The sequence below is a fragment of the Uranotaenia lowii genome, chromosome 2, assembly GCF_029784155.1.
Source record: "Uranotaenia lowii strain MFRU-FL chromosome 2, ASM2978415v1, whole genome shotgun sequence".
Taxonomy (NCBI): domain Eukaryota; kingdom Metazoa; phylum Arthropoda; class Insecta; order Diptera; family Culicidae; genus Uranotaenia; species Uranotaenia lowii.
In genome coordinates, this window is record NC_073692.1 from 6,295,286 (window position 1) to 6,322,005 (window position 26,720).

Below are 26,720 nucleotides of genomic sequence, written 5' to 3' on the forward strand. Positions count from 1 at the left end.
ATTTGATGTTTTCGCATTTCAGGTCAACATCCAGCTGAGGAGGCCTTCCGATGGTGCTACGAGTGAGCCGCTGGCGTTCGAGCTGTTGCCGTTGGACTCAGGTAGGCGCCGGTTTTGGTCACTTCAACGCGATGTTATGAAAAATGATTCCCCGGAGAATGAAATCTTCAAAAGAATTCTTCTCGAGGGACAGTCCAGCCAAGGTCTGGAGAAGGCTATCGATTCTCCGAAGCCCATGGTCCAGCAGCAAGATGAGATTATTGTGCTCGATACTCCAGTGACCGAAACTAAGTCGATCGTTACGGAGCAGATGCCTAGCGAACAGAAAACGACCGAATGGATCGAACGAAATGAATTCGACGTTGCCAACAATACCGGCAGCATGGTTTCCAGTGTTGACAATCAGTTGTTGGATGATCATGTGTTCTCTAACGGCTCTCTTGAGCAGCAGGTTCCAAAGGAAGACGAAGATAAGACCCTCAATGAACTACTTGAGCAAGTGGCAGAGCTAGATGAAATCTACACCGATCATCAGCTTCGTCGCGAGAATATGATCATAGAGAATGAGCTCAAAAATTTAGAAAATACAGTCCCATCTGGTTTGCTAGGCAATGGAGAAAAAATGGATATTGACGATGTGTTTGATGATGCAGCTACTTATACTAGTCTACAACGTGCCTTCAAAAATCCAGTTCCTCTAGCTTTAGGTCCCCCCGTTCCCCCTCGTCCACAATGTTCTCAGTTCGATCAGCTAGAGCCCGGAGTGTACGATGCTGTTGAACCGATCTCTTTCAACACCTCCGATACAGGTTCACTGAAACGTGAAAACAAAGAAGATGAAAAACTTCCTCCACTACCACCGAAGCGTGCCAAGCCTAACAATACACAGAACAAAGAAAACCAAGACATAGGAGATGAAGTCCTGTTGCACAGTATCATCCGCAAGGGGTCCATGCGTAGTCTGACTCCCCGTCCGCAGTCTGATCAGATCATTATCATGAAGTCTCCCGACGCTCCGCCCAACAAAAAACTTCCCCCTACTCCTCCGGCTTCTCCAACCAAAAATGACTACGGAACTCTTCCCAAAACTAAAAAATCCGGTTTCTTTTCGAAATTATTTTCCCGCAAGAAGAGCAAGTCCGATCTCACTGCAAGCACTTCCACTTTGACCCAAAAAGATCCCGCCGGGGTTTCCAAAGAGCCTAGTGTGGCGAATTTCGAAGTTAATGATTCCACGCGAGATTCTATCCGTAGTAAAACTTCAACATCAGCAGGTGAAAAACGTAAAGCGGGGAAACCTGTTGCTCGAAGTGTTAGCAGTGTCTCGTACAAACGACCTACAACGGAGTCCAATCCCGATGTCATCTACATCCCGCTGAAAGGGGATGCACCTTCTACTAATCTGACTGCACGCACTGGCAATGGCAGCGGAACGCATCTTTCTCTGCCCGGAAACGAATCTTACGAGCGTGCCAGCACAGCTTCCCTTCCTCCGCTGGATCGGAAGACGGTCAGCGCACTACAGCTGGATGTCCCGATCCAGGACGGAAACCTTGAGCTGGTGGCCATTGCCGATGCGCGGAGTATAAAGAACTTGGTCGAAGGAGACTACGGCATCAAGCTGGATCCCAGCGTTGATCTCACCGAGGCCGAACATTTTGCCCTGTACACCTCGATAGCTCCCAATGCGGCTCTCAGCGAGTTCGATGAAACTTCATGCTACTATTCTCCGGTCGAACCCGGTCCTCTGCCCCAGCAAACAACCCTGGTCCGCCCCAATCCTAGCTCTTACAGTGCAGATGTCTAGGGTCGATTCTCGTTTTTGTCAGTCATATCATAGATTTTTTTTTCTAGCTTAAGCAATACTTTTTAGAGATCATTTAGTTTTTGAATTATTGTTAACTGATGGAGTCGTTTCTATCTTGTTTGTAGCTCACCCGAAACGGCACAAAAAGCCAAGAATCAGTAACTGGCCCGATGTTACCGAACAGCTTCCTCCGGATGGAGCCCGTAAGTGTCTCCAGCTCCCGACCAGCGAGAGAGCCCTTTTAAATTTCTATTCCTCCTCCTCACCTTCACTGTCTGTTTCCTTTCATTTTGCGCTCTCTCTATATTTCTCTGTTAGTGTAAATTTGCCTTCTCGTGGTGTTAAGGGTATTAATTTTTTTTTTAAATCACATTTTCTAAGGGTGGAGGAAGCAAACGCATTTATGTCATTCATCAACACATAATCATTTACATTATCATCAATTACTTATGCAAATTCGATCGGTTCGAGTAAGGACGCCAAAGGAGTGCCTTTATTATGAACATTTTTAAATTTTGTTTTTTTTTTCGAACAAAATTATATTGTTTCTACAAATATATTTCATATTCAAATGTTCTTAGCTGGCAACGAGTATGCTAGCTAGAGTAGAGTTTCCAATATTTATTGTTTCCAATCTAAACTGACAGTTTCAAAGTAGGCGATGCCTTGTGCAGGCCGCACGCGTTTTTTTCTTCGTCTGCAACGGTTTTGTTTAAATTAAATTTTAGTTACAAATATTAAAGTTAAACGACGAAAAGTGCATCCACCACTGCGGTTTATCATTGGAGTGATTACCGGAAGGCCAGGGACTATTTTCCAATAAAATTGATAACCAATTTTCATAAAGAGTTCCTTCCCGGAAAAATTCCTTACTGGTGATCGGAGTTGAAAAATTTTGAAGAGCTTGTGTGTTTTTTATGCTGATGAAGAGACAAAGTTTTCCTTTTAAAAGTGTTATCTGTTTCGGTTATTTACACTTATTAAGAAAGCAAATTTCGAAAGTTCTAACAGCCGTTGTTAATTCAAGTCTTTTTTTTATGTTGTTTTGCTCGAGTTCGGCCAAGTTTCTTTTGTACCATTAACGGCCAACCCTCCAAAAGGTGTTTGAAAGGAAGGAATGGTGACATCTGAAAGTGATGGAAATGTGCTGCAAATTGTTTCTTCGACAAGATTTGTTGCAAATCAGTGATTGGTTAAGTGTCCAAAAATTTGCCCTAACACCCAGAGCTCAAATTTTGTCTGGTTTATTGATAACACGCAAAGCTTTTCGTGGCTGGCTACGATCGCTGATATGTAAGGAGAATCTGGAAAATAAAGGTTCTGTGAAAGTAATGAAATTTTGACAAGGACCTGAGAAGAACTGATAAGATTTTTAGTAAAAACGATTGTGATAAACAGTTGTCTGCAAGAAATAACTAACATAAAGGTTCATGCTTGCTGTAAAAAATTGGATTACCTGTTATAATTGGCTTCAAACTTTGGAAGTTTCTGATAAGATCAATCCACTTTATTTTCCTCATTTCAACCTAACAAACACATTGGCACTTATTTTAAGGAATTAAATGGAATTCAAAGCCTTTGAATGCTAAAAAAAAGTCCAAATTCGAACCGATCCAATACATACACAGATCACTTTCGGGTTGTTGGTCCGCTCAATGAGAAACTTTAAACACGAACATACTTACAATCAGAAACACAAAACAAAGCCGTTGGATGAAGCACGTGGTCAACCCACCACGTGACTCATCAACGCTCGGTAATAGATAGAAAACTGCACACATTGTATAGAGTACGATAAAATATGTTAACAATGGTGATGGAAGGTGAAAAAAAAAACTTTGTATTTGATTTGTGGAGAACAAACGATAACAAACTCCAACTTTAACAATGACTCCCGGTGTTAAGGGTCCATGTTATCGAAAAAAAAACTTTAAAAACACTAATATAATTGGTAATTTGGTGAAATGATATTTTTGTGGTGCAAACATTCGATTGAACTTGAAGAAGAAGAATCAAGCTACAATAATCGAAACAAAACAAAACTAGTATTGTCCATTTGTACTTAAATGTAATTGTTATATTGGGGATACAAAACTAACATTGGTGAATGTCATTGTTGGCAGGAATAAGTCATCTCAAGAGGAAGGATGACAATTTTTATTTGATAGTCTTTTGGATGGAATTGTTATTGGCATAATGAGGACCTTCTCGAAGAAGAAAATTTTAGGAGCAACCTACAATCTAGTCAAATTACATACTAGTCCAATGATAGGAGGTGGTCTCCAAAAACCATCTTGATAAATAGTAATCCTAGCCAGTTGAAATAAGCCTCGCACTGGAAAAATTCAACCAAACAATTCGAGGGTTTCGCGTTTCCCCCTAATTTGTAATACACAGTGCAATAAGAAAAAATGGTAACACAACCACATCTAAAAGCCAATTTTTATAGGTGAGAGCGTAATATTTTTACTGTTGAGATAAGTAACTGTTTACTAAGAATATTGTTCAAAGATATGGATACTTTTAATTTTTGTATGGTTAGTATTGAAAGTTGAACAACAAACAAACAAAGATACATTTTGCTTTCATTATCAATTTGGTGTCCTTCTCGTCTAGACTATGATTAGGAGACTTTTCTATACCCTATCTGATTATACAATGAAAACAACAATCAATGATTTATTCTAGCGTAAGAAATGGCAGCAATAAAAATCCATGACGAAAATATCTTTATTAAAACACTGATTTTTAATCTGTCAAAACTGCTGTCTATTAGTTTCAGTGTGACATATCAAGACTAGGGTTTAAAAATGTAAGTTCCAGATTGTGTTTTATCAGTTTTTTTTTCTAATTGAGTTCGGTTGTACTTTGATGTTATAATAATGGATGAGTTCTGATTTTGTTTTGTGTCTTTTGATCATTGTCATTATCCATCGTATCACTGCTATCGTTTTTCTAAGCTTCCAATCATGAATTCATCTTCCCTAACACCCTCCTGCATGACTTATTAACCGCATGTTCGTTGAACAATAGCAATAGCCGCTAGAAAGCCGCATGTGCGAGTAGAAAAACTGTAAGATATTTATTACATACACTTACAGGTGGCGGTTTCTATGGACAGCAGCAACACATGCTCAATTTGCCAGGAGATGCTATCAAAGTAGAACCACGAGGTAGATTATCCAAATAACCCACCCCACTCTAGTTTACTTTCTCCTCACCAAAAAAATTCTTCTCCTCAGATTCCCCAACACACCAGTATCTCGGCTTTGCAGGCTATCGCAATCCAAACGAGTCGCCCTCGCCGGCTGAACGTTCACCCCATGGCAACACGACACCCGTGGGTCCCACATCGCCGTACGCCAACAGCCTAACGCCGACTCCGGGTAACTTCCAGCACAACAACGCCGCCAACAACGATTTCTTCATGAATGCCCCACAACAACAGCAACCGCAGCTTCAATTCCAAAATCAGTACAATTTTGCCCCAACCGCAGTACCTGGCAACACTGTTCTGCCGCCAATGTTTGCCGCCACCCAAAACCAATTCCACCAAATTCCACCCAACCCACAGCAACAGTACAACTTGGGCAATCTGATAAACAACGGTGGCGTCCTACCCGAGACCCTCAATCAACCGGGCCCCAGTGGGACCCAGGGCGTGCCAAACTGTCAACAGCAGCAGCAACACCAAGCAACTGGCAACACAGCCGATTACAATCTCAGCAGCCTACTGGACATGGATCTGGGGAAAGATTTCAACATGAACTCGTCGGAAATCAAATCGATGCTGGGCCATTTCGTCAGCAATTCCGACATCAAGCCGGAAATGCTGCAGCAACAACAACAGCAGCAGCAGCAGCAGCAGAGGACCCACCAGCAACAGCAGCAGGATATGGACAATTTATCGAACAGCTTCACCGGCCTAACGACGAGTGCCTTGAACGATTTCGACAAATAATTCGGCGGTCGGAATAAAAAGTGACACCGCACCACTCGAAGAAGAAAGTAGTGCTACGAACAAAACGTTGTACATAATATTAAACGCATGCAATGTGACTTCTGTTAAGTTTTAAATTGGACAATTAAAACGCTAAATAAACATGTGATATCCTGTTTCAATAAAAAAAACGATTTGTGAGACTTACGTTTATTTTTTCTCAAGAGACGTCCAAAATTCAGTATCTCAAATCGGTAAGGTCTTAGAAAACTACTCCTTATTTTCAAATATTTTGTACAGAACAAATCAAAAAATTAAGTTTTGATATACTGCTTAGTGTTCAACATTTTATTCAAGGCTTAAAACATATTGAAGTTTCAATTTAACGTTTGTCTTATTTTGTACTCCCACATCGTAACAGGAGTTGAAATTTAAAAGTTCATTCTTCCCCACCATCAATCCCATGCTAATGAAAACAACCATGCGCCTCCATGCGCCGCACTCGTTTTCCGCGGAAACGTGTCGCATTTTCGTTTCGCATTGAAAGCAAGCTTGTACGCAACCTGTTCGAGCAACCCTTGTGGCGAAATCATTTTATTGACAACACTCCGTCAAACCGCCAGGTAAACTTAAATGAAATCTTTAGAATAAAAAAAAATAAATTCAATCCTTTTTATTGATAGAAAAGCCAATATTGCCACTGTCATTAGAAATTCGCAACTGAGTATTTTACAAACTTTTTTTTCCAAAAGCTAATATTTTCCAATAACAAACTTAAATTTCGGTAGAAATCAACTGAACAAAATTTGTTTCATATTTGAAACAAGTCAGAAAAAAATCTTATTCTGATTCTTCATTTTATTTTATTGAGTTCAAATTTACCATTTTAAAAAACATAATCAGAAATCAAAGTCTGAAAATAATCACAATATAATCGAAATATCATATCAATAATATGAATGGGATTAGACTCATTACCAGAATAAAAAATCAGATTTAGAAAAAGTAGTGCAGGCTTTCGATTGTTGGTCTAGTCGAATCTAAAATTCAAAATCCAAAACTAGTATCATGCTCACAAAAAAAAAAATAAGAGCAAATACATTGTTAAATTTCGATTTCAGTTAAAAATCTTTTTATAAAATACATGATACGATTCGAAATCAATCAGAATCAATGATTAATGTGATTTCAGGTAAGTCATTCATAAGTTATTCAAAATATTTATCCTAATTCTGAACTAGAATTGTGATTGATAAATAAATTTTAAGCAGTCTCATTTACAAATTTAAATAAACATTTCAGAAACACCATAGATAGAATGTATATTAAAATTTCAAATAAAACCGGAATTTAAAACTACGGACATAAGAATCAGTGCACAGAAATAGAATATATGACACCAGATTTAAAAAGAAACCAAATTGTAAAATAAATTTCAGACAACCATGTTTAAAAATTGTTCAGCAAAAGCATGATAATTGTTGATTATTGATCATCTTAATATTTCGGTTCTTAATTTTCAATAGAAGGGTTTAAAACCAACATGTTAAATTCATCATTGAAAGCTTAAACTTACAATTTACAGGTGTGGTAAAGGGTGATTTCTTGAACGATGCGTAGCTGCGGTCTTGAGGAAACATGATGATTGATTTTGAACATTTATTTTAGTTTTGTCAAAAAATTCAGAAATTTTTTGAATGATTTTTACCTTTTTTTCGAAACTTATTTCAAGAATGAAAGCTGATAGAAAAAAAAATTGCATATTCGGGTTCAGCGAACTCAAATTATGAAACGAACACAAACACACACACATGATCTCAATTAAATTTGATGTTTCCTCGAAGAGATTCATTTTTACTTAACTCTAAGCGTGCAACTTTCGTGGATATGATGGCTAGCTTTTTATAAATGCTAAAACCGCAAACCCACAAAAAATGTACTATACATTATGTGGTGACCGGGATTCGATCTCATGCCCGTTGGCTTAGAAGTCTTGAAGGCTATCCTCTATGCCACGGGCTGCGGCTAAAATCTTAAGTTCTTAAATTTTTGCACCTTGGAAAAATATAATTTTGTGGCCTTGTGTAATTTTTCAAAACGTTTTTGAATGTGGAGTGAAACATAAAAGAGAACAAGAAATAAAATTATTTAGGTTGGAATTGGTATTTTTAAGTATATGTTATAGTATTTCTATTGACATAAACGACTTTTTTATAATCAAAAAGATCAGTAATAATGTAATGGATATTAATTTTTAGATATTTTTGCTATCGTGAGTATTAAACGCCTGTCACATTGCTTCCAGCTTAAAAATCCTAATTCGTCCCTGAAATTTTTACCCGTTACAGTCCCTGAAGTGTCAATTTGGCACTCCTGACTAAAACCAATACATCTCTCTTGTTTTCCAACCATTGTTGTTTAAGTCACACCAAATAATGTTTTAAAATATGATTGCAAAGTTGAAATAATTTGGCACATTTTGGCATTCTTGGATTTTCCAAATACGTTACGCAGATTTTCTGACAATTTTCAAAGGAAGCTGTTTTTTTACTTTTGGTCAATTTGCCATTTTTAAGATTTTCTTGCTCTAAAATTCAGCTTTACACTGAGTTTTGAGTATATTAGCACAAAATTTCACTAGAAAGATAATTTCACAACGAGGCCGCCGATCGTGGCTAAGGGGATAGCGTTTAAGTCTTCTAAGCCAGAGGTCATGAGATCGAGTCTTGGTCACGGCATACATAGTACTCTTTCTATGGGCTGGTGGTGTTAGCATCAGTACGATGCTAGCCATTAAACCCTTGAAAGCTGTACGCTTTAGTCTTAAGTAGAATTTAGATCTCTTCAAAGAAACATGAAGTTTCACTGAGATCGTAAGGCTACGATCATTTAGTATCCGGGCACTTTATTTCGGTGATAGCAACGTTACTAGAGTTTGGATATGCAAAACTCTAGTAGCGTTGTGTTGGTTATGAAAACGACTATCTTACCTATTTTTGATAGATTTTTAAGTTAACGTGTGTTTGAGATATTTACGATGCAAAAAGACATGGTAAAAATAAGTTTGCACAATGAAGGGCTTGAGATATAGATCAGTTGGCAAGTCAGTTGCTTCCTGAGCAGATGTCCGTGAGTTCGAGCCCAAGAGTAAACATCGAACACAGTTGTGCCGGATCAGTTTTTCAATAACTTTCCGCCAACTGCAACGTTGATAAAGTCGCAAATGCCGTGATTTCAAAGTAGTCGAAGATTCCTTTGAATTCAGCTACAGTATTTGAAAGACCCAAATACTAATATTTCATTAGCTACTTGCTAGCTGTAATAATTCTTCAACTAAGGTAGTCAGAAAAACAATATTTATTACACGACGGTTAAATTACATGTTGTCGGTTCTTCACTTCTGAATTGACTGACGCAGCAACTCACTTTCTAACTGTACAAAGGTGTCCCTACAATAATGCATGTATGTGTGATGGGAAAGGTAGGAACAGAGAATAGAAACACTGAACAAATAATTCACATTTATTACACGTATTCTTTTTTTTTTTTTTTTTTTGTTTGTTAGTAAGAAAGTTATAGGAAATGTTAGGGATAGTATAGACGCAGTAGTTAGTACTGCCATTGGCCATAACGTTTTGGTGGCACAACAATCCTTCCACTTCGAGTAATTTAGGTGCATTTGATGGCGAGTCTGATGACTGACTAGAGAACGAGTGGAATGAATCATCCTCAGATTCGACGTCACTAAACCCCAGGAAATCAGGCTCATCAGTATCAGTAGGTGGAGGAGAATAAGAGATATTTTCAGGGATTATTTCATTACGTACGTATGGAAGACTTACAACCTTTTGAGATGGAGAATCAACTGTTTTTGGGGATACATTTTCATCAAGTATTATTTCTTCCAAATTTACTTCGCTGTTAACCGTAGGCGATAAGAAACGACGATTTCGACGAAAATGATTTCCAAAGTCATCTTTGACAACATATGATCGATTGTTCACTTTTCTAGTTATAACACCATAGCGCCACTCTCTAGAGTTCTTCCGAAACATGACCTTCTGTCCCACTATCAACAGTGACAAAGGCTTTGCATTTCTATCGTAGTACTTCTTCTGGTTCTCACGCTTTTTTTCGTGTTTACGACTTATTAATGTATTATTAACATCAAGCTTGACCAACAGCGACTCATCAATCGGTAAACGGGTTTTCAACTGCCTTCCAAAGAACAGTTGGGAGGGAGACATCTGCATGCTAGCTACTGGCGTTGTATTGTATTCCAGAAGACGATATTGGTATTGTTCTACATCATCGGCCTCATAACACCTTTTTAGTATATTCTTGGCAATTGCAACTGCTTTCTCGGCAAGACCATTGCTCTGAGGGTAACGAGGACTTGAAAACTTCAATGATATGTTGTTTCTGTTTGCATACTTATCGCATTCCAATGAATTGAACGGCACGTTATCACTGCGAATTTCTGTAGGGTAACCATAATGATCAAACATTTTATCAAATATCTTACATACACTGGACATTGTTTTATCTGGCAGTTTATCACAACAAATCCAGCCTGAATAAGCATCAATAACCACTAACCAGTCGTGACCACCATATTCGAAGATGTCAGTGGAAACTTTTTGAAAAGGATAGTCTGGAAGTGAGTCTTGTTCGAGGGGCTCTTTCTGGTTGTTTCGTTTGAATTTTTCACAAATTATACATGTTTCTACTAATTCTTTCAGATCGTTCGTCATACATGGCCAGAAGAACTGCATTCTGGCCCTGGCAAGTGTTTTTTCGATCCCGAGATGTGGTGCATGAAGCCATTTGCAGATAAGCGCTTGCAATTCGGTTGGAATAACTAGTCTGTGGTTTTTGAAAAGTAACCCGTTTTCATAATGCAACTCTTGACGAAATTTATAGAATAGTTGACCTAAGTCATCCAGAGCGTGAAACGAAGGCCATCCACATCGGACATACGTAACGATCCGCTTGTACCTTTCATCCTTATTCAGAGTCTCTATATAGCGGTTATAATTCTCTTCGGACATGCATGCACGTTTAGTTAAGGGGGGGTAGGGTCTAACGGGTATAAAAAAACACCATTTTCACGATTTTTTTCTAGAGCTACCGTTCAAACAAATGTATTCAAATTTTTTGAATTATACAAAGCATTGTTAAAAGAACATTTAGTAATTTTTTCGTAGAAAAATATTGAAAAATGAGCCGGTGGCGGAGCATTTTCGAGGATGTCTTTTAGAAAACAGGATTTGCGGTGGACACTGTATCTCAGCACAGAATCATCTGAATTCAAAAAATCAGAGCAAAATATTTTTAATAGATGTTTTTCTAGACCCCAACGTTTTTATTTAACTTAAAAATATTTTTATGAAATTTTTGTGGCTGTTTGAAGTAAAAACTACGATTTTTCACTTAAAAATCCGCCATTTTTCACCTATAAAATCTCCCCAAAGTAAAAAAATCAAAAAAGAAAAACGTTGGGGTCTGGTATTTCATATGTAGAAAATATGTTCCAAATTTGAAAAGAATCGGATAAGTAGTTTTCAAATGACGATGTCCACGGACTTTGAAAATGTGCTATCGAGAAAAACGCGTTTGAAGTTTCTGCTCTTGCTTTCTTGCAGTATTAAATAGGAGGAGATAAAGGCCTATAATTTCTACAGTTTTGCTTCAATTGACTTGAAAATTTGACACAACATTCTTGAAATGTTTTACAATAAGAAAATAAAAAAATAAAAAAATCGATTTTTTGAAAGTGTTAGACCCTACCCCCCCCCTTAAACTGTGTACCATTCCTTCAAGCTGCGGGTCACTTTCTTCAGTGGTTTTTAAAGCAGCTCTTGATAAGCAATCTGCTACTAGCATATTCTTTCCTGGTAAATACACCATGGATAATCCTGGATATTTGAGCAAAGCTAAAAACATTCGTTGCAATCGTGGAGTTACGTCATCTATATCCCGCTTAATAAGGCTCTCGAGTGGTTTATGATCAGATTCTACCACGAATTCTCTTCCGTATAAGAAATTATGGAACCGAGTGCACGCGAAAACGACAGCGAGCAACTCTTTCTCAATTTGAGCCCATTTCTGCTCACTTTGGGTCAACGTGCGAGATGCAAACGCAACAGGACCATTATCTTGTAAAAGTACACATCCTAGACCATCTTTTGAGCTGTCTGTTTGCACCTTACATGGTTTTGTGGGATCAAAAATTGCTAGCACCGGTGCCTTCCCTAACGACTCGCATATATCGCTGAACTCTTCATCATGTTTAGCTGTCCAGTTCCATTCGACGCCATTGTGAGTTAGGTTACGTAGATTGGCAGTACGCTTAGACAAATTTGGGATAAATTTTGCCAAATATTTTAGCAATCCAAGAAGTCTGGAAACATCTGTCACGTTAGTTGGTTTAGGCATGTGCGTAACTGCTTTAACATCCTTGTCTAAGGGACATATTTCTCCTTCGCCAATTGTATGGCCCATAAATTTTACCCGTTTCTGACGGTACTGTAATTTATCTGGGTTAAATTTAACATTATTTTGCAAAGCTCTATCTACAACTCGAGACAAAATCAGATCATGTTCATGCTCATCAATTCCTGCAATCGCCATGTCGTCAAAATAGATCTCTACACCAGCTATGTCACCAAATATTTGCACCATCCGTCGTTGGAACATTTCAGGTGCGCTATTCAATCCAAATGGAACTCTATTCCATCTGAATCTCCCAAAAGGGGTCATAAATGTTGTCAAATTTGAACTTTGCTCATCTAGTTTCATTTGCCAAAACCCGCTACTCAAGTGCAATACAGAAAAGACACTTTTACCGGACAAACGACTAAACAGATCTTCTTGCGTAGGAATCAAATAATGTTCTCGCTTAATACACAGGTTAAGGGGTTTGGGATCTAGACATATACGCAACTTGCCGTTAGGCTTTTCAACCACCTGCATATTACTTACTCAATCTGTGGGGTAATCGACCGGAGAAATTATATTTTGCTTAACCATGTGATCCAACTCTTCCTTAATTCGGTCATACAACGCCAGAGGTATTCGTTTTTTATAATGTAATGTTGGAATAGAATTAGGTTTCAGCGAAATGGAGTTTGTCCCGGGAAACTCTCCCAAACCCTCGAAGAGATCGATAAAACGGTTTACAAAATCATTCTTATTATTTGGAATATCTAAATTTTTGTTAATATTACACAACCGCCTGATTGAACCAAATTCACTACAAGTATTAAGTCCAAGAAGGGGTTCAAATCCATCATCAACAATCAAGAACTGAGCAGACTGGGGAACGTTTGTTAAGGGGTCGAGACAAGTCAGTTGTGCTTTTCCATGGATGTTTATTCTATTATTACTATAATCATATACGGGACCATCTTCAAAACACTTAATAGAACCACCCAGTTTCTTAAAGATGTTTAAAGGGACGCAATTCACATCTGAGCCGGTGTCCAATTTAAAATCGATGGGTAAATTATTGATATGATAAGTCTTTTTCCATCTTTTCACGGGGGTACATTCATGGACACTAGAGCTTACTCTGTAGGGGATAGGGGAATCATTTTTCACACTACATGCATTATAGACCTCATTTATCTTACCTGCGTCAGTCCAGTTAATTGATTGCACAGAATTTCTCCATCCACCGGGTGGGGTCGCCTGGTTGACCCTGTTGTGGTTTCCTCCAGATGAGAGTGTCTGGTTGGCACGGTTGCTCCTTCCTCCGGTTGGGGTTGCCTGGTTGACCCGGTTTCCATTCGTTTCCTCCTTCTTGCGACAGAACGCTTCAAAATGTCCGAGTGCTCCACAAGAATGGCACACGGCTTTTGATGCTGCACAAGTTTGACGATGATAACGAGTGTACGGCTTTCCACAATTATAACAAGTTTTTCGAGTAATCGAATCTACAGATTCCTGGTTGTTCACTTCTGCCTGGTTCTGCTGTACTGCCTTCACTTCTAACGGCCCAGCTTTTCGATCGAGTAGCTGCCTGTTTTCTGATGCCGCCTCAAAAATTTTACAAATTTCGATTACTTTCGGCAACGGATCATCCTTTCCATCCAGTAATTTCAGCTGCAGTTTCTTGTTTTGGACGCCTATTATAATCCTGTCACGAATCATTCGGTCTGAATATGGCATCTGGCAACCAGTGCACTTAAAATCGCAAAACTGCACCTGTGTGCGTAACTCCGTTTCAAAGTCACCGAACGACTGTTTTTCTTTTTGTGTCACTAGATTAAACTTAAAGGCTTCCATTGCCACATTCCTACGTGGCAAACAGTAGTTGTCAAACGCCGAAATCACTTCTGTTAGCGTACGTGTTGCATTTCGATTACGATCGTCTATTTCACCAACACTGTTGGAGAAGTTATCATTTCCAAAGTTTTAATTTTAATTGTACACGTATTTATTAAATCTATTGCAATATAAGTACCACCCTAGAAAGCAGGTGACGGTGTAAGTTTTCCGCTCACCCATTCGCTATTGTGTTATCAGTTCGGAGCGATAACAAAAGACTACTCGATGTACTAAATCTGGGTGCCGGTCGCTAGGTAGACAGCTAGGTAGTAGACAGCAGTCAGTCCGAATATACACTACAACCGAAATAAACGCGTTTCTTTGATCGCAACCGTCGGCTAGTTTTTTGTCGCAAGTTAAACCGGTTTTTAATTAAGTGTCCGAAATCGGGATTTTCGGGAGTTTTTACGAACATAATTCTGGTCCTTCGAGCCGGATATCCCCGGTTTTGGACAATATCGGACAATCGGACAGTGAAATTTGCGTGCGGACAAAAAAAACTAAAGTTTGTCGAAAAACGAAAAAAAAACGACAAAACGTGTTTGCATGGACAAAAAGATTGTCCCGGACAATAAGTGATAATAGTGCATGGTCCGAAATTGAAAATTGTCGGAAAAAACAAATTTTGTTTTCTTGAACAATAAACGGACAAAAAGTGATTATTGTGCATTGCATGAACAATAAGTGTACTGTGGGGTCAATGCCCTTTATTGTGTTATTGTGTCTCGAAGATCGACACCAACGTGGGAAACCTGAAGGCGCCATCGAATACAGCAGCTAGTGCTAGCGGTCGTTCAAACATGGTCGCTGATCAAGTTTTTATGCATGGGAGCAGTGGAATTGAACGATCGATCGGCCAATTCGAGGACTTCGACGGAATAACCAGCGGATTTGGAGGAGCAGATTTGATTAAAATTGGCACACCAAGTGGCATGAAAAGGGAAGTAATTAAGGAGGCTTGATGCATGTGACTCTCCATTATATTTTGCAATATATTTGGTGTGAGAAATAAAGAATTTAAAATGCATGTGAGTCTTTAATTATTCTGGCTTTGTGATGTCCTTTTCTAGATTTGGTTGAACATTCTGCTCAAAAATTTCTGCTGGTAAATTCTTTTTTATTGCTGTCAACCGGGTTGTAAGTCCTGTGGTCAATCGGTTCGCGAACGGTACGTCGAGTCGATCAGTGGATTTTTGTGAAAAAAGTGAATTTATAAAGTGTTGAAAAAAAAAACGATAATTGTAAAAGTGATAAAATTTGTCGTTGTGAAGTGTAAAATTAACTGTTTTGTAATTGTTGAACTAAAGTGAATCAAAATGTCCCGAGAACTGAGAGTGCTATTGAAACGTGAAAAACAATTACAAAGTTTTATCGAACTAATTGATAGGTTTGTGGAGAACTTTCATCCCGAAACAGATCAACGACAAATTAGTGTCCGATTAGAAAAATTGGAAAGTACCTGCAAAGAATTCTACGATGTGCGTGGCAGAATTGAAATACTACTTGAAGAGGCGTTGGAAGATGAATCGTCGGATGGTGATGCTGAAAGGAAAGGCAGAGGTGAAGCTGCGGGCCAGTCGAGAGAGGATGAGAATCATCAGTTGTTGCAGCAATTCGACGACAAATATTGTTTGCTGAAGGCGAAATTATTAGAGCTGCAAAGTAGAACCATTCCACATAATTTCACCGAAAATTTGACTCGACCATCTTCAACTTTTTCAAAAGTCAAACTCCCTGAAATTCGTTTGCCAACTTTTGCAGGGAAGGTGACTGAATGGGTTGTTTTCAGAGATTCGTTCCACAGTTTGATCGATCAGAATTCGGAACTTACCGAAATGGATAAGTTCACTTACTTGCGTGCTGCTTTATCTAGCGATGCATTGCAAGAAATAAGCAATATTGAGCTCTCAGCCGCAAACTACTGTTTGGCATGGAATGCATTACAAGATCGGTATGAGAATAAGAAAATTATAGCCAAATCATACTTAGATGCTCTATTTTCTATCGAGTCTTTGAAAAAAGAAAGCTACGAGGGTCTCAATCGTTTGATCAACGATTTTGAGAAGAATGTGCAAATGTTGGAGAAGATCGGTGAGGAAACTTCAGGATGAAGTACTCTTCTCGCCTATATGATCTGTTCGCGACTTGATGGTTCTACACTACGTCATTGGGAAACTAGGCATGCGACAAAAGAGGTTCCTGCTTATATTCCTCTCATGCAGTTTTTGAAGAGTCAATGTGCTGTCCTCCAATCTATCGGTCCCCAAAAGAATTCAAGTCCACACATTGATCAACGTCTTCCCAAGTCATCGGTTTGTCATGCTATGGTCAAGTCGTCAGGAACATGTCCGTTCTGCAGTGAATCCTGGCACTCTGCATTTCAATGTGGTCGTTTTCAGAGGATGAAGTTGGTTGAACGAAACGAAGCTGTCGTCAAGGCCAGGTTGTGTCGTAATTGTCTGCATTGGGGACATTTGGCTCGAAACTGCGATAGAGGAAGCTGTCATCAGTGCCATCAACGGCACCACACCTTGCTGCATCCACAGGTAAGATCCTCCGGAACCTGCATCCATAAAAAAAGTTATGATGCAAATTTATAGATTTCAAGAATTCATTTAGGGCCCCGAGTATTTTTTTTTTGATTTGGATGCACCCGAATAAAGTTATAAGCCCCAATACTTCCAATATTCTCGCATTGACACTCAAGAGTGGATTAGGGTTAATGTGTTAAATTGGTATTCGATGCATAAATTTTGGTTTTAAATGGTTGGTTTCAAATTCTGAACTTGTTAGTTACACATCTTGATAAAAACCCATTCTCAAGGTAAGGTTTTGTGTGTCAAGATTTGAGATTCAAAACAAAAGGTTTATCGAATTGCAATTCTAAACTTACATTGAATATAAGTTTCAATTCATTAACGTCATAAAATCAAATGTCTTTGGCCTTGAGTGATTGAAGACTGAATTCCGCCGGAGGTGAGCCAATTTTCTGACATTTTATTAAAACTTATTTTTGAACACCTTCTTGTGAGATCAAGAAATTTCCGGTTACTATGATAAGGACGTGCCCCCTGAAATAAATTTCTTTTTTTCAACATGTTAAACAAGCTTGAATGCACGTTAAACTAAACCCTTGGGTTTGAAATAAAGAGCACAATGTATCGGTACCTTTCTAATCAAATTTTACACACCACATCAAAAATCCGGTTGGAAAACCAAAACCAGACATTTAAAATATGAAATTTGAACTCATAGTAACAAAAGTGAATTTGTTGATGATGTACCACTTACGAAAATAGTCGAACCGAAATCTTAAAATTCCAACGACTAAATAAAGATTCTGTGGATGAATTCGGAATTCAACAATTTGTTCAATCAAATATCAACTAACACTGGTCATAAATTTAGTAAAGGATGAATTTCAAAACCAGACATTTGATAGTAAATTTATAAAATTTTGATACATACAATGATTTTGGAAAAATTTGCTTACGATCTCTTACTAGGGGGGAAGGAGGGGTTTCCAAAAATCTTACGTAAGAAATGTTGCATTGATAATGCGTCACAGCAATAAGAAATCATATTACTCAGGTTTTTTTTTCTCACTACCTATTTTTGGGCTATTTTTGATGTTTTGTTATTTATCTTTTAATGTCTTTGAATAAATAAACTAATTGCTGGTTCTATAAAATTTATAGAGAACTAGCTTATTTTACCCGGCCTTGCTCGGGTTCACATAAAATATAAATCAAAATGGATCGTTTGGCTTTTCGAAATTTTGGAAGTTTTAAATTCAACATTATAAGAAATTTGGCACTTTTTAAGCCATGTAAGTTTCGTTTGTCTTTTTAAAGTTTTAATTGAGATTATTCACTGTGTTTATCGTTTTCATATTATAGAGAACTTATTGGTATGAAATTTTAATTGATAGACATTCAATATAATTTCTCTTGAATTCTTTTGCAACCTGAAGAACATTTTTTTCATCCGCCATTTTCAGGAGGCTTGAATAGATTTGGTCATATATTTTTTAGATTGAAGAATCAAATGATAAAATAATGTTTTATCTTCCCCACCCCCCATCTAATAAAAAAATTCTTTTGAAGGTCATCTCACTTTTCAAGATTGATGATCCCCATGGTATATTCATGCTTTATTTACTAACAAATTTCTCAAAAGACTTCCAAGTCGTGTTGAGCCATATTGAAGATTTTCAATGATTTTTATTGTATGTGTGCTTTATCCGCCTTTTAATTTCACATTGTTTTATGAGTACTTGGAAAGTTCCATTAATAGTTTTTTGAAGTTATCGAAATCAAATCATCTCTGAACCGAAATTACCATTATAATGCTATGAAAAAGGTTTTATTTGAATTGAATATATTTCAGTGTTTCTATTCTTGGACACAATCACCCTATTATTTACTGTGAAGAATGTTCAATGTTAAAATTCTTAGATATCATTTGTTTTATTTCACTTTGGTACTGCGAAATATGACCCAAAAGTTATAAATTGACCAATTGAATTGAATTCTATAAACCTAAAAATCTCTGATTTAGATATCTTATCAATTTTCTAATCCCCCGTTTAAATTCCCAGACGACTATCAAAGCGTTGAAATCAAAACCTTCAACTTATAACTCAAAATTTTACCATTTTTTTCTTGCTCTTTGAGGGATCCCAAAACTTATAGTCCTATTAGTTATTTAGCTGAAGAAGTAAATTCGCTGTTTACTGTTCAGTTCACTGTATATTCCCCCAGCGGCGGTAGGGAGCACTTTGAAAACCTCTAAAATTCTTCTGAATATATTCCTAATAGGCTAGTTGTTTTTTTTCAATCTAAAATGTAGGCTCATTGTAATTTCAAATACCTCGTACCAGTACCACGTGCTTTGAACAGAACAAGGAATGAAAACACCCGCCAAAATTTCCCCTTTGAAATTTTTAATGCTCAGCAAGCTTTGATTTGCTTTCTAGTACACGTGAACTCTGGACGGTCGTTTCTAATGCCCGGCACATGGTGATGGTGAAAAAAACCTGCCAAAGGGAAAAAAGTCGGTCGACAAAATGGGTGCCATGACTTTTGGCTCGTGTGAATAAAAACGAAAGTTGTATGGGAGGGTCCCTTTTCTTAGGTGGGAGGGGCTCAGAACTATTACTAAAACCTTACCCTGGTTGAACTACATCTCTGTACCAAATTTTAGGCTGATCGGTTAAGCGGTGTGGATATGTATAAGGTGCATACAAACAAACAAACATATATAGTCCAACTCATCTTTATATATTAGATAGAGAATACATTCAAAGCAACATGCTACAAAAAACACTAAATCATATTATTATAAAGATCTTTGCAATTTTGGCTTTTTATCATAACAATCTTTTTAATTGAGAAATTTATGGAAACAAAAAGGAAAGTGGCGCGTTGTGGACATCACAATTTGAATCCATCATATTTCAAAAAGGACTTCATCAAGAAAAAATCTTGAATAAACAATATGAGGCGCTTTTGATAATAAACTTCTAGACAGTTTTTTCAGTAAAAGGCACTACCAACTCTAAATTTTACGAACGGTTTACCAAAAAAAAAATCCTAAATCTTTATCGCTTACAGAACAAATGAGTCTGAGCTTCTTGGTTAGTAGACAACGTAGTTGTCGTTAAACATTTTATCCCTTCTAGTAGCATAGAATGTTTTTTTTAGATTTTTATGATTTTCTAATCAAAAACATAACAAATTTTTATGGCACCTTGTGCTAACCTGATCTTTCACACAAATTTCACTTCTTGGCTCATATTTAAAACTATGACCAGTTATTTCGATACAGAAATAATCTTCATTTGTACATTTCAGAGATCGTTTTTAATTTTGGAATGAGAATCAAAATTCCTTTTTTAACTGGAATTCAGATTTTATATTGTTTATTCGGTTATGGAAATTTATTGAAGATTATTGTTACCCCGAACATGCAATGTCTTAAATAATACTTCGTATAATCGTTTATGACATTTCATCTGTTATTTTGTTTAAATTTAGCTTTTCAAATGCAAAGTTCTTTGCTTTGAAATATGAATGTCACATTTTATTTTTATAATTTCAAATTATTTTTGAAAAAAAACGTGTCAATTTTTCAAAGAATAAAAAGCGTAAGATCTTACTAGGGGGGGAGGGGGGGTTTTGAAAAATCTTACTTTGTCTTACTAGCGGGGTGCTCCAGATTCGTGCTTACGTAATTAGTGAACGGCCCCTAGCTCCGTTTAATAAAATCTCTTCACAAGTGTTCAAATGTGAATCGCAAACGCATCGTTTACGGTCTCATTGCTTTTGTCTATCTGTTAATATTAACCGATTGATCTAAATTACATCAGTTATATCTGTTAAATCAAGCGCAAAATTAGTATATTTTCCTTATAATGGACAAGTGTTCAGTCCCTTCTATCTTTGGATTGGTAACAGATTCTTTTGGAGGTAAATGTCCTTCCATATAAAGATATTTAATTTTGAAAATTGCGTCATGGCTATTCAATCATTCAAGCCGTACAAATATCGTTTCCATGGAAAAAAATTTCAAAAAAGAAATATATATATATATATATATATATATATATATATATATATATATATATATATATATATATATATATATATATATTTTTTTTTTTTTTTTTAATATATTCAGTTAAATAAAAATATATAAAAACAAGACTTAGTGTTCTGGATGATAACGCCTGATGGTGGTACCAGGAAAGACATCGAAACCCGGATCAGAAAGGCCCGATTTGCGTTTGCGAGTCTCCGAAACATCTGGCGGTCACGCCAGATCTCTCTACGAACAAAAATCCGAATCTTCAACTCAAACGTCAAATCCGTATTGCTGTACGGGTGCGAAACTTGGTTCACATATGCGGTAACGACGCGAAAACTGCAAGTATTTGTAAACCGCTGCTGCCTGCGGAACATCATCCGCGCTTGGTGGCCTGGCAACTGGATCTCGAATGAGGAATTACATCGCCGGTGTCATCAAAGGGCGCTAGAAATCGAGATTCGGGAACGTAAGTGGAGATGGATTGGGCACACGCTGCGAAAAGATGAAAACGAGATTTGCAGAGAGGCGCTTGACTGGAATCCAGAAGGTCATCGAAGAAGAGGCAGGCCCAGAAACTCGTGGCGGCGAAGCCTAGCCGCTGAAATCCGAACTGTCGACGAGAATCTTGACTGGGACCAGGTGAAGTCGCTGGCTCCGGATCGTCAGCAGTGGAGGTCTTTTACCACGGCCCTATGCTCCGGAGGATCGGCGCGGGATCATTAAGTAAAGTAAAGTAGTGTTCTGGATCTCCTGTATGGTTAAGCTATGATTCAGAGGTACTATTGAACCTATATTTACCTTCCACTTAGTGTGTACATGTCTCTCTTTTGTCCGACTACATTTATTTTTAATGTATGTCAGAATTTAACAAAGTAAGTTTAAAAAAAGTCCTTATTTCCAATATTATGATAAAAAAAAAGTTTTATTGCTTAAAAATCTCAATGTGGATAGGCTAAATGCCAACTTTGCCATTAAAAAATCGTTTATTTGCCCTCATTGTGGCATCCTGGTTAAAACTTTTCTGATCATTTCAAACTCAAATCTCCTGAATTTTGTAGTTGTGAATCAATAATGTATGATTCATTCTAGCTTATATATGCCTGTTTTTCATTTGCTAGAAAGCTTTTATGTGCTCTCTCCTATCCTGTTAAAAGCAGGCGCGGTCCTATGGGGGGGGTGATCGGGGTGATCACCCCCCCCAAGCGGCAAAAAACCGTTGCGAAATACTGGCAAACGCTGGATTTTATATAAAAACTAAGAACTTTTCCTAGAAGGTGTACTTTTGAACTCTCAAATTTTTCCACTCCGTGGAGGTGTTTGTTCAATAAAAGAATTTATTAATCACTCAAAAGCTTGAAACTGAAAAAAAAATCGGATGTCAAACTAAAACAGCTGTAACTTGCAATTTCCTGGAACGAATTTCACCAAATAACTTTTGTTGAGGTACTTACAGCGTTGAATTAGAATTTGGTGACCATACACCGGCCATAAGTTTGGAATCACCCCCTCAAAAACAAGAAAATTTGTTTAGTTATTTCTCAGTCTTTCTATGACATATTGCATTTTTTTTTTCTCATTCTAAAAACGATGATCATATGATTTAGGCAAAATGTATATGTTAACTTAATATGACTTAAACTTGGCTTAAAGTTGGAAAATTTCCAAAAAATTGCACTTTATATTTCATCCCGATCAGTTCAGGGTTGGGTGGACCGAACTTCATTTCCAATTCTTGATTTATTTTTCATTGCAAGTTCCGATTTTTACAGAATGCATCTCAATTTGAGATTCTCAGAAGCCCATATTTTTTCTGAAATAAAGATATCGTAACTGTCTAGAGAATTTAAATTTAAAAGATGTATTTAAATTTCAGAATATTTTTTTAAAATAATTTCTTATTTTGGAACGTTTTTGAACAAAATGAGCTTTGATTGTATTTGCCTCGACGTAGCAAAAATGATCGTTTTTGATTTATTGATATAAAACGATTCTTCATAATTCAAACTATATTTGGTTATTTTTCAGATAATTAGAATTTTAATTTACATACTTTTAAGTTTGAAATAGAAATAAATTTTTAGGGTAAATATATGAAAAATGGCCAAACACATCAAATTAAAAATTGTGTTTTCTCGAAATAAGTTTTTTTTTTAGAAAAATCTTTTATTTTTCTTTCCAAGGCTTGTTTATTGTGATATTCCACGTCTTTCATTAGCTTTTATGCACTTATACCCCTTTGGGGCCTCATACAATTTGAGCCGTTATCACAATTAAACTATTTCAATAATCATCAATAGTTTTCATAAAAAAATCCAATCTTTAATTTAAAACTTTCAAAATTAAGTTAATTAAGTAAGAAATGGTTACGATAAAGTTGTTTTGAGACCAAATTATGATTAAAATTATAAAAATAAATTTCAATTAGATATGGGGATTTTATGGCAATAAAAATTACATAAAAAATGTAAAATTTAGATTATTGGTTGAAACTTGATAACAGTTATGTTTCAAATTCTATACAAAGCATGAAAAAATAGTGTTTTTCACCTGCTCTGATTTATTACTTTTGCTTTGCAATTCTATCATCACTTTTAAAATATTACTCACAATGATATTTTTTGCAGAATATTAAGTGATGCAAACGGTACTTTTGAACACATCTTAAGCTTATTATTCATGTTCAGAATATTCGTTTCACCGAATACTTAAAAAGGGCCTATTAGTCGGTTTCGGCCATTCGCACTATTCGGTACATCTCTTATGATAACTAATATCTATTCGATTTTCGAAAAATACTGAAAATACTACTACTGAAACTAATCTAAAATCTAAAATCGAGTTTAGAAATTTGTTTCCGAAATCAATTTTTAAAGCATAGGCTCAAAAACTTGCCTATGTTTTAATTTTCGCAGGTCAAACTGTTCCGTTATCCCCGACTATTTTCTCGGAAACAAGGCAATCGCTCAAGTTGAACATTCGGAAGACGTTTTTCTAATTTGTGACAAACAAGGCTGGATTTCACAATTCACATCAATTATATCGCCGATACTGTTTTCAGCTCATCTTCACAGTAATATTTAAAATTTTGAGTAGACATCCAGCTTAATAATTTAGGTTAAAAAAACACTCTGAATCTGAAAGTTTGGTTATTTCAATTGCAATAGATTATAAATTTTCACTGAAATATTGAAATATTTTTTAACTTTCAGATATTAACTCCTTATTCAATATGTTTTTAATTAATTCAAACATTATAAAAAAAAGTTTGAAAATATTGAAAGTATAAGCAATTAAAAGTGTTTGTTAATAATTGCTATGAATTAAAAACTGAATATTTTATTATTTTTCTAAAGTATGTTGATGAATCATTGTTCGAAAGTATCGAATTATTATTAATGCTTGTTAAATTCTCCAATTTTGAAATAAAAATTCAATTCTAAAATAAGATCATCGAAATCATCTTCTTAGGTATGAAGCTTTTGGAACTTCATTTTTATTTGTTTTTTCTTGAATATCAAGCTCTTACACTAGATCTTTAATTTTGTTGGAACTGAATCCAGAGAAAAGTAACTAATTTGCAACGAATCATTTATGAAAAAAGTGAAAAGTCGTATTTTATTTAATGCTCTTAATATTTCAAACTTTTTTTATAATGTTTGAATTAATTAAAAACATATTGAATAAGGAGTTAATTTCTGAAAGTTAATACGATTTCAATATTTCAGTTAAAATTGATAATCAATTGCAATTGAAATAACCAAACTTTCAGATTCAGAGTGGATTTTTCAAATAATTGTTTTTTAATCATTGAAAAATTAAAATCATTAAAATTTTGTTGATGGTCTTACCCTAATATGTAACCAGCATAACCTGTACTGCCTAGTTCAGTAGGGATCTTTGATAAAAGCGCGTACCATGCAAGGAAGCGCCTTAGTGAGCAACGAGGAGGACCACCTGACATTCCCTAGCGCACCACCAACCAGCGCGATTAGGTCAACGGGAGCGTATTTGGCGGATAGATGGTGCTGTACGCCTTGGTAGCACCATTACTAAAAATGACAAGAGGGCATGATGGGAGGAATCCATGGATGCACCACAAAGCCTTTGACCTGGATCGGGGTCAAAGACCGCATGCAAGATCCGCTTCATTTGGATGGAAGATCTCGACGAAGCCACACAATCCTGTGAACGCCATCAACCAGCTGCAAAGAGCGTTCGAACATCCAGGTAGCAATCCGATTCAACCCCGAAAAGGCAAGAATATAACGCTGGTGCAATCCTTTCTCCCATCATGTTCCTACAGGACCCCGATATTTGGCTTTGGAAAACCATCCCGCCGTGCCAGCGTCCGTCAACCAGTGCTGGCCGTTTAGGGCTCATTCCTTCGCGCCACCTTGGCAGCATCAGTTTACCCGTGCTGGCCATTCTAGGCCTTGAACCCATTGGTCGGATTACCGGCCTCAGTCAACGTTGCTGTACGTCATTAGGCCCGTGCCGCACCTGGCCTGGCTCTTCGACCGCCCGTACACTGACCGCGTGTGTCGACCATTTGCACCGGAATTCCCCCCCGAGGTGTTTGGAATTTGTGTAGTGCAATCAGGCAGCCATCAACAACCGACGGCCAGGACGTCAGAGGTGGGCAAGCCGTGCATGCAGTATCAGCAGTGACCCGTTGACCTACCGGTGACCCACGTTCCAGGGGTCCTTCCGGCATCCGTTCCGGGGAGAAGCCCTTCCTTGGCCCACGTGCTTCGGCTGTACCAGCTCGCCACCTGTAAGACGCCACCCTAAGGTAGGACAACCCAGCTTAATCTAGGGAGAGGTCCGGTGACTTTTGTGTGTACCCCAAGATAGGGAAATAAAGGTGGGATTTCTTAATGCGCATTTAAGGTGTTTCCTTGTTCCGAAAACTTATCGAGTGTGCCGACCCTGAGGCTTAGAGGGGGGTTCTTGCTCGGCTGAGCAGTCTGGGGAACCGTTGGTTACACTCTGGCGCCCAACTCAAAATATACTTGTATATTTTCGGTAGTGCAAGGGAACACTCTTTGAGCGCAATTTCTACTGATTTGGAAGTCTCTGGGAAAACGCCCGAGACCTTGGCAGATCGGTTGGCATTAGCACAAAAAAAAAGCCAACGAGAGCGAGTGGAGAAGTTACCACCCACACAAAAGTTTGAACAGATTTATAGGGGTCTTGGTTGTTCACAAAGGTTGAAACCAGCCATTTCGTGAGTTTCAACAAAAATTTTCAATATCAACTTACACTCACATGTAATTTGATTGTATAATATCACTCTTCAATCTAATTGTCTTGAGCCATATGATTGATTTTGTATCGTTCAATATTCGTTTTTTAAATCAGTATAATGTTTGAATAATACTTTAAATCTGTGATATAAATGTTGATCTTCCAATCCAATTTGAAATAGTACGCTTTGAAAAAAAAAAAATAGCAAGTTAACAGCGAACAGAAACCAAAATTTTTATCTAAATATTATTTTGTCTCATTAATTTAAAAGTTGTTTAAACGTTTGATTGCTATGGGAACTGTTTGTGTGAGAAATAAAAACACCAGAAACTAAAACGATTTATTAAGCAAAAACAAAAAAGTTCAAATTATCTTATCTAAAGTATTCATACTGTGTTTGTGCATTAGATTCTAAATTAGTTCAAATATTAGTGTTTGTATTTCCGTAACACATTCCGTTATTTATTCCAATTTAGAATTAGTTTCAAGCATTTGTATTTTAATTTAGAATTTAATTAATTATATAGTTTTTCATTGAATTGTGCAATTTAAATAGTATTTATTTTAAATTGTATTAGATCCTAAATTTATTTATTTCGCGGTATTAAGTTGGTTGGTTTTTCTCTATATATTGGTTTTTATATTCGTAAATATTTTATCTTAAGGTTACCTTAAATTTATCAACATGGATATGTCCCATCTACATGTGTTGTACTATGGCATGAACTGTTCGCACCTTACAATCGATGAATTGGAATACGAACTGGCCATTCGCAACATCGACAGGTTGGAGAAAAGACAGCTAAG

At 36.9% G+C, this 26,720-nt stretch overlaps 1 protein-coding gene across 11 annotated transcripts in view; it reads left to right on the forward strand.

Moving 5' to 3' along the window:
• LOC129740985 (embryonic polarity protein dorsal) overlaps positions 1 to 5,950 on the forward strand; it is a 71,159-nt gene extending 65,209 nt beyond the window's left edge. For 9 of the 11 annotated variants that reach the window (XM_055732659.1, XM_055732662.1, XM_055732660.1 and 6 more), the window contains one exon: positions 23 to 2,076. In XM_055732659.1, the coding sequence (XP_055588634.1) occupies positions 23 to 1,807 (1,785 nt within the window). In that variant the 3' untranslated portion in view covers positions 1,808 to 2,076. Of the gene's footprint in view, positions 1 to 22; positions 2,077 to 4,908; positions 4,981 to 5,049 lie in introns of those variants that run through there. The other 2 variants (XM_055732668.1, XM_055732669.1) reach the window with 2 other exon arrangements.
• The last annotated feature ends 20,770 nt before the right edge of the window (positions 5,951 to 26,720 follow it).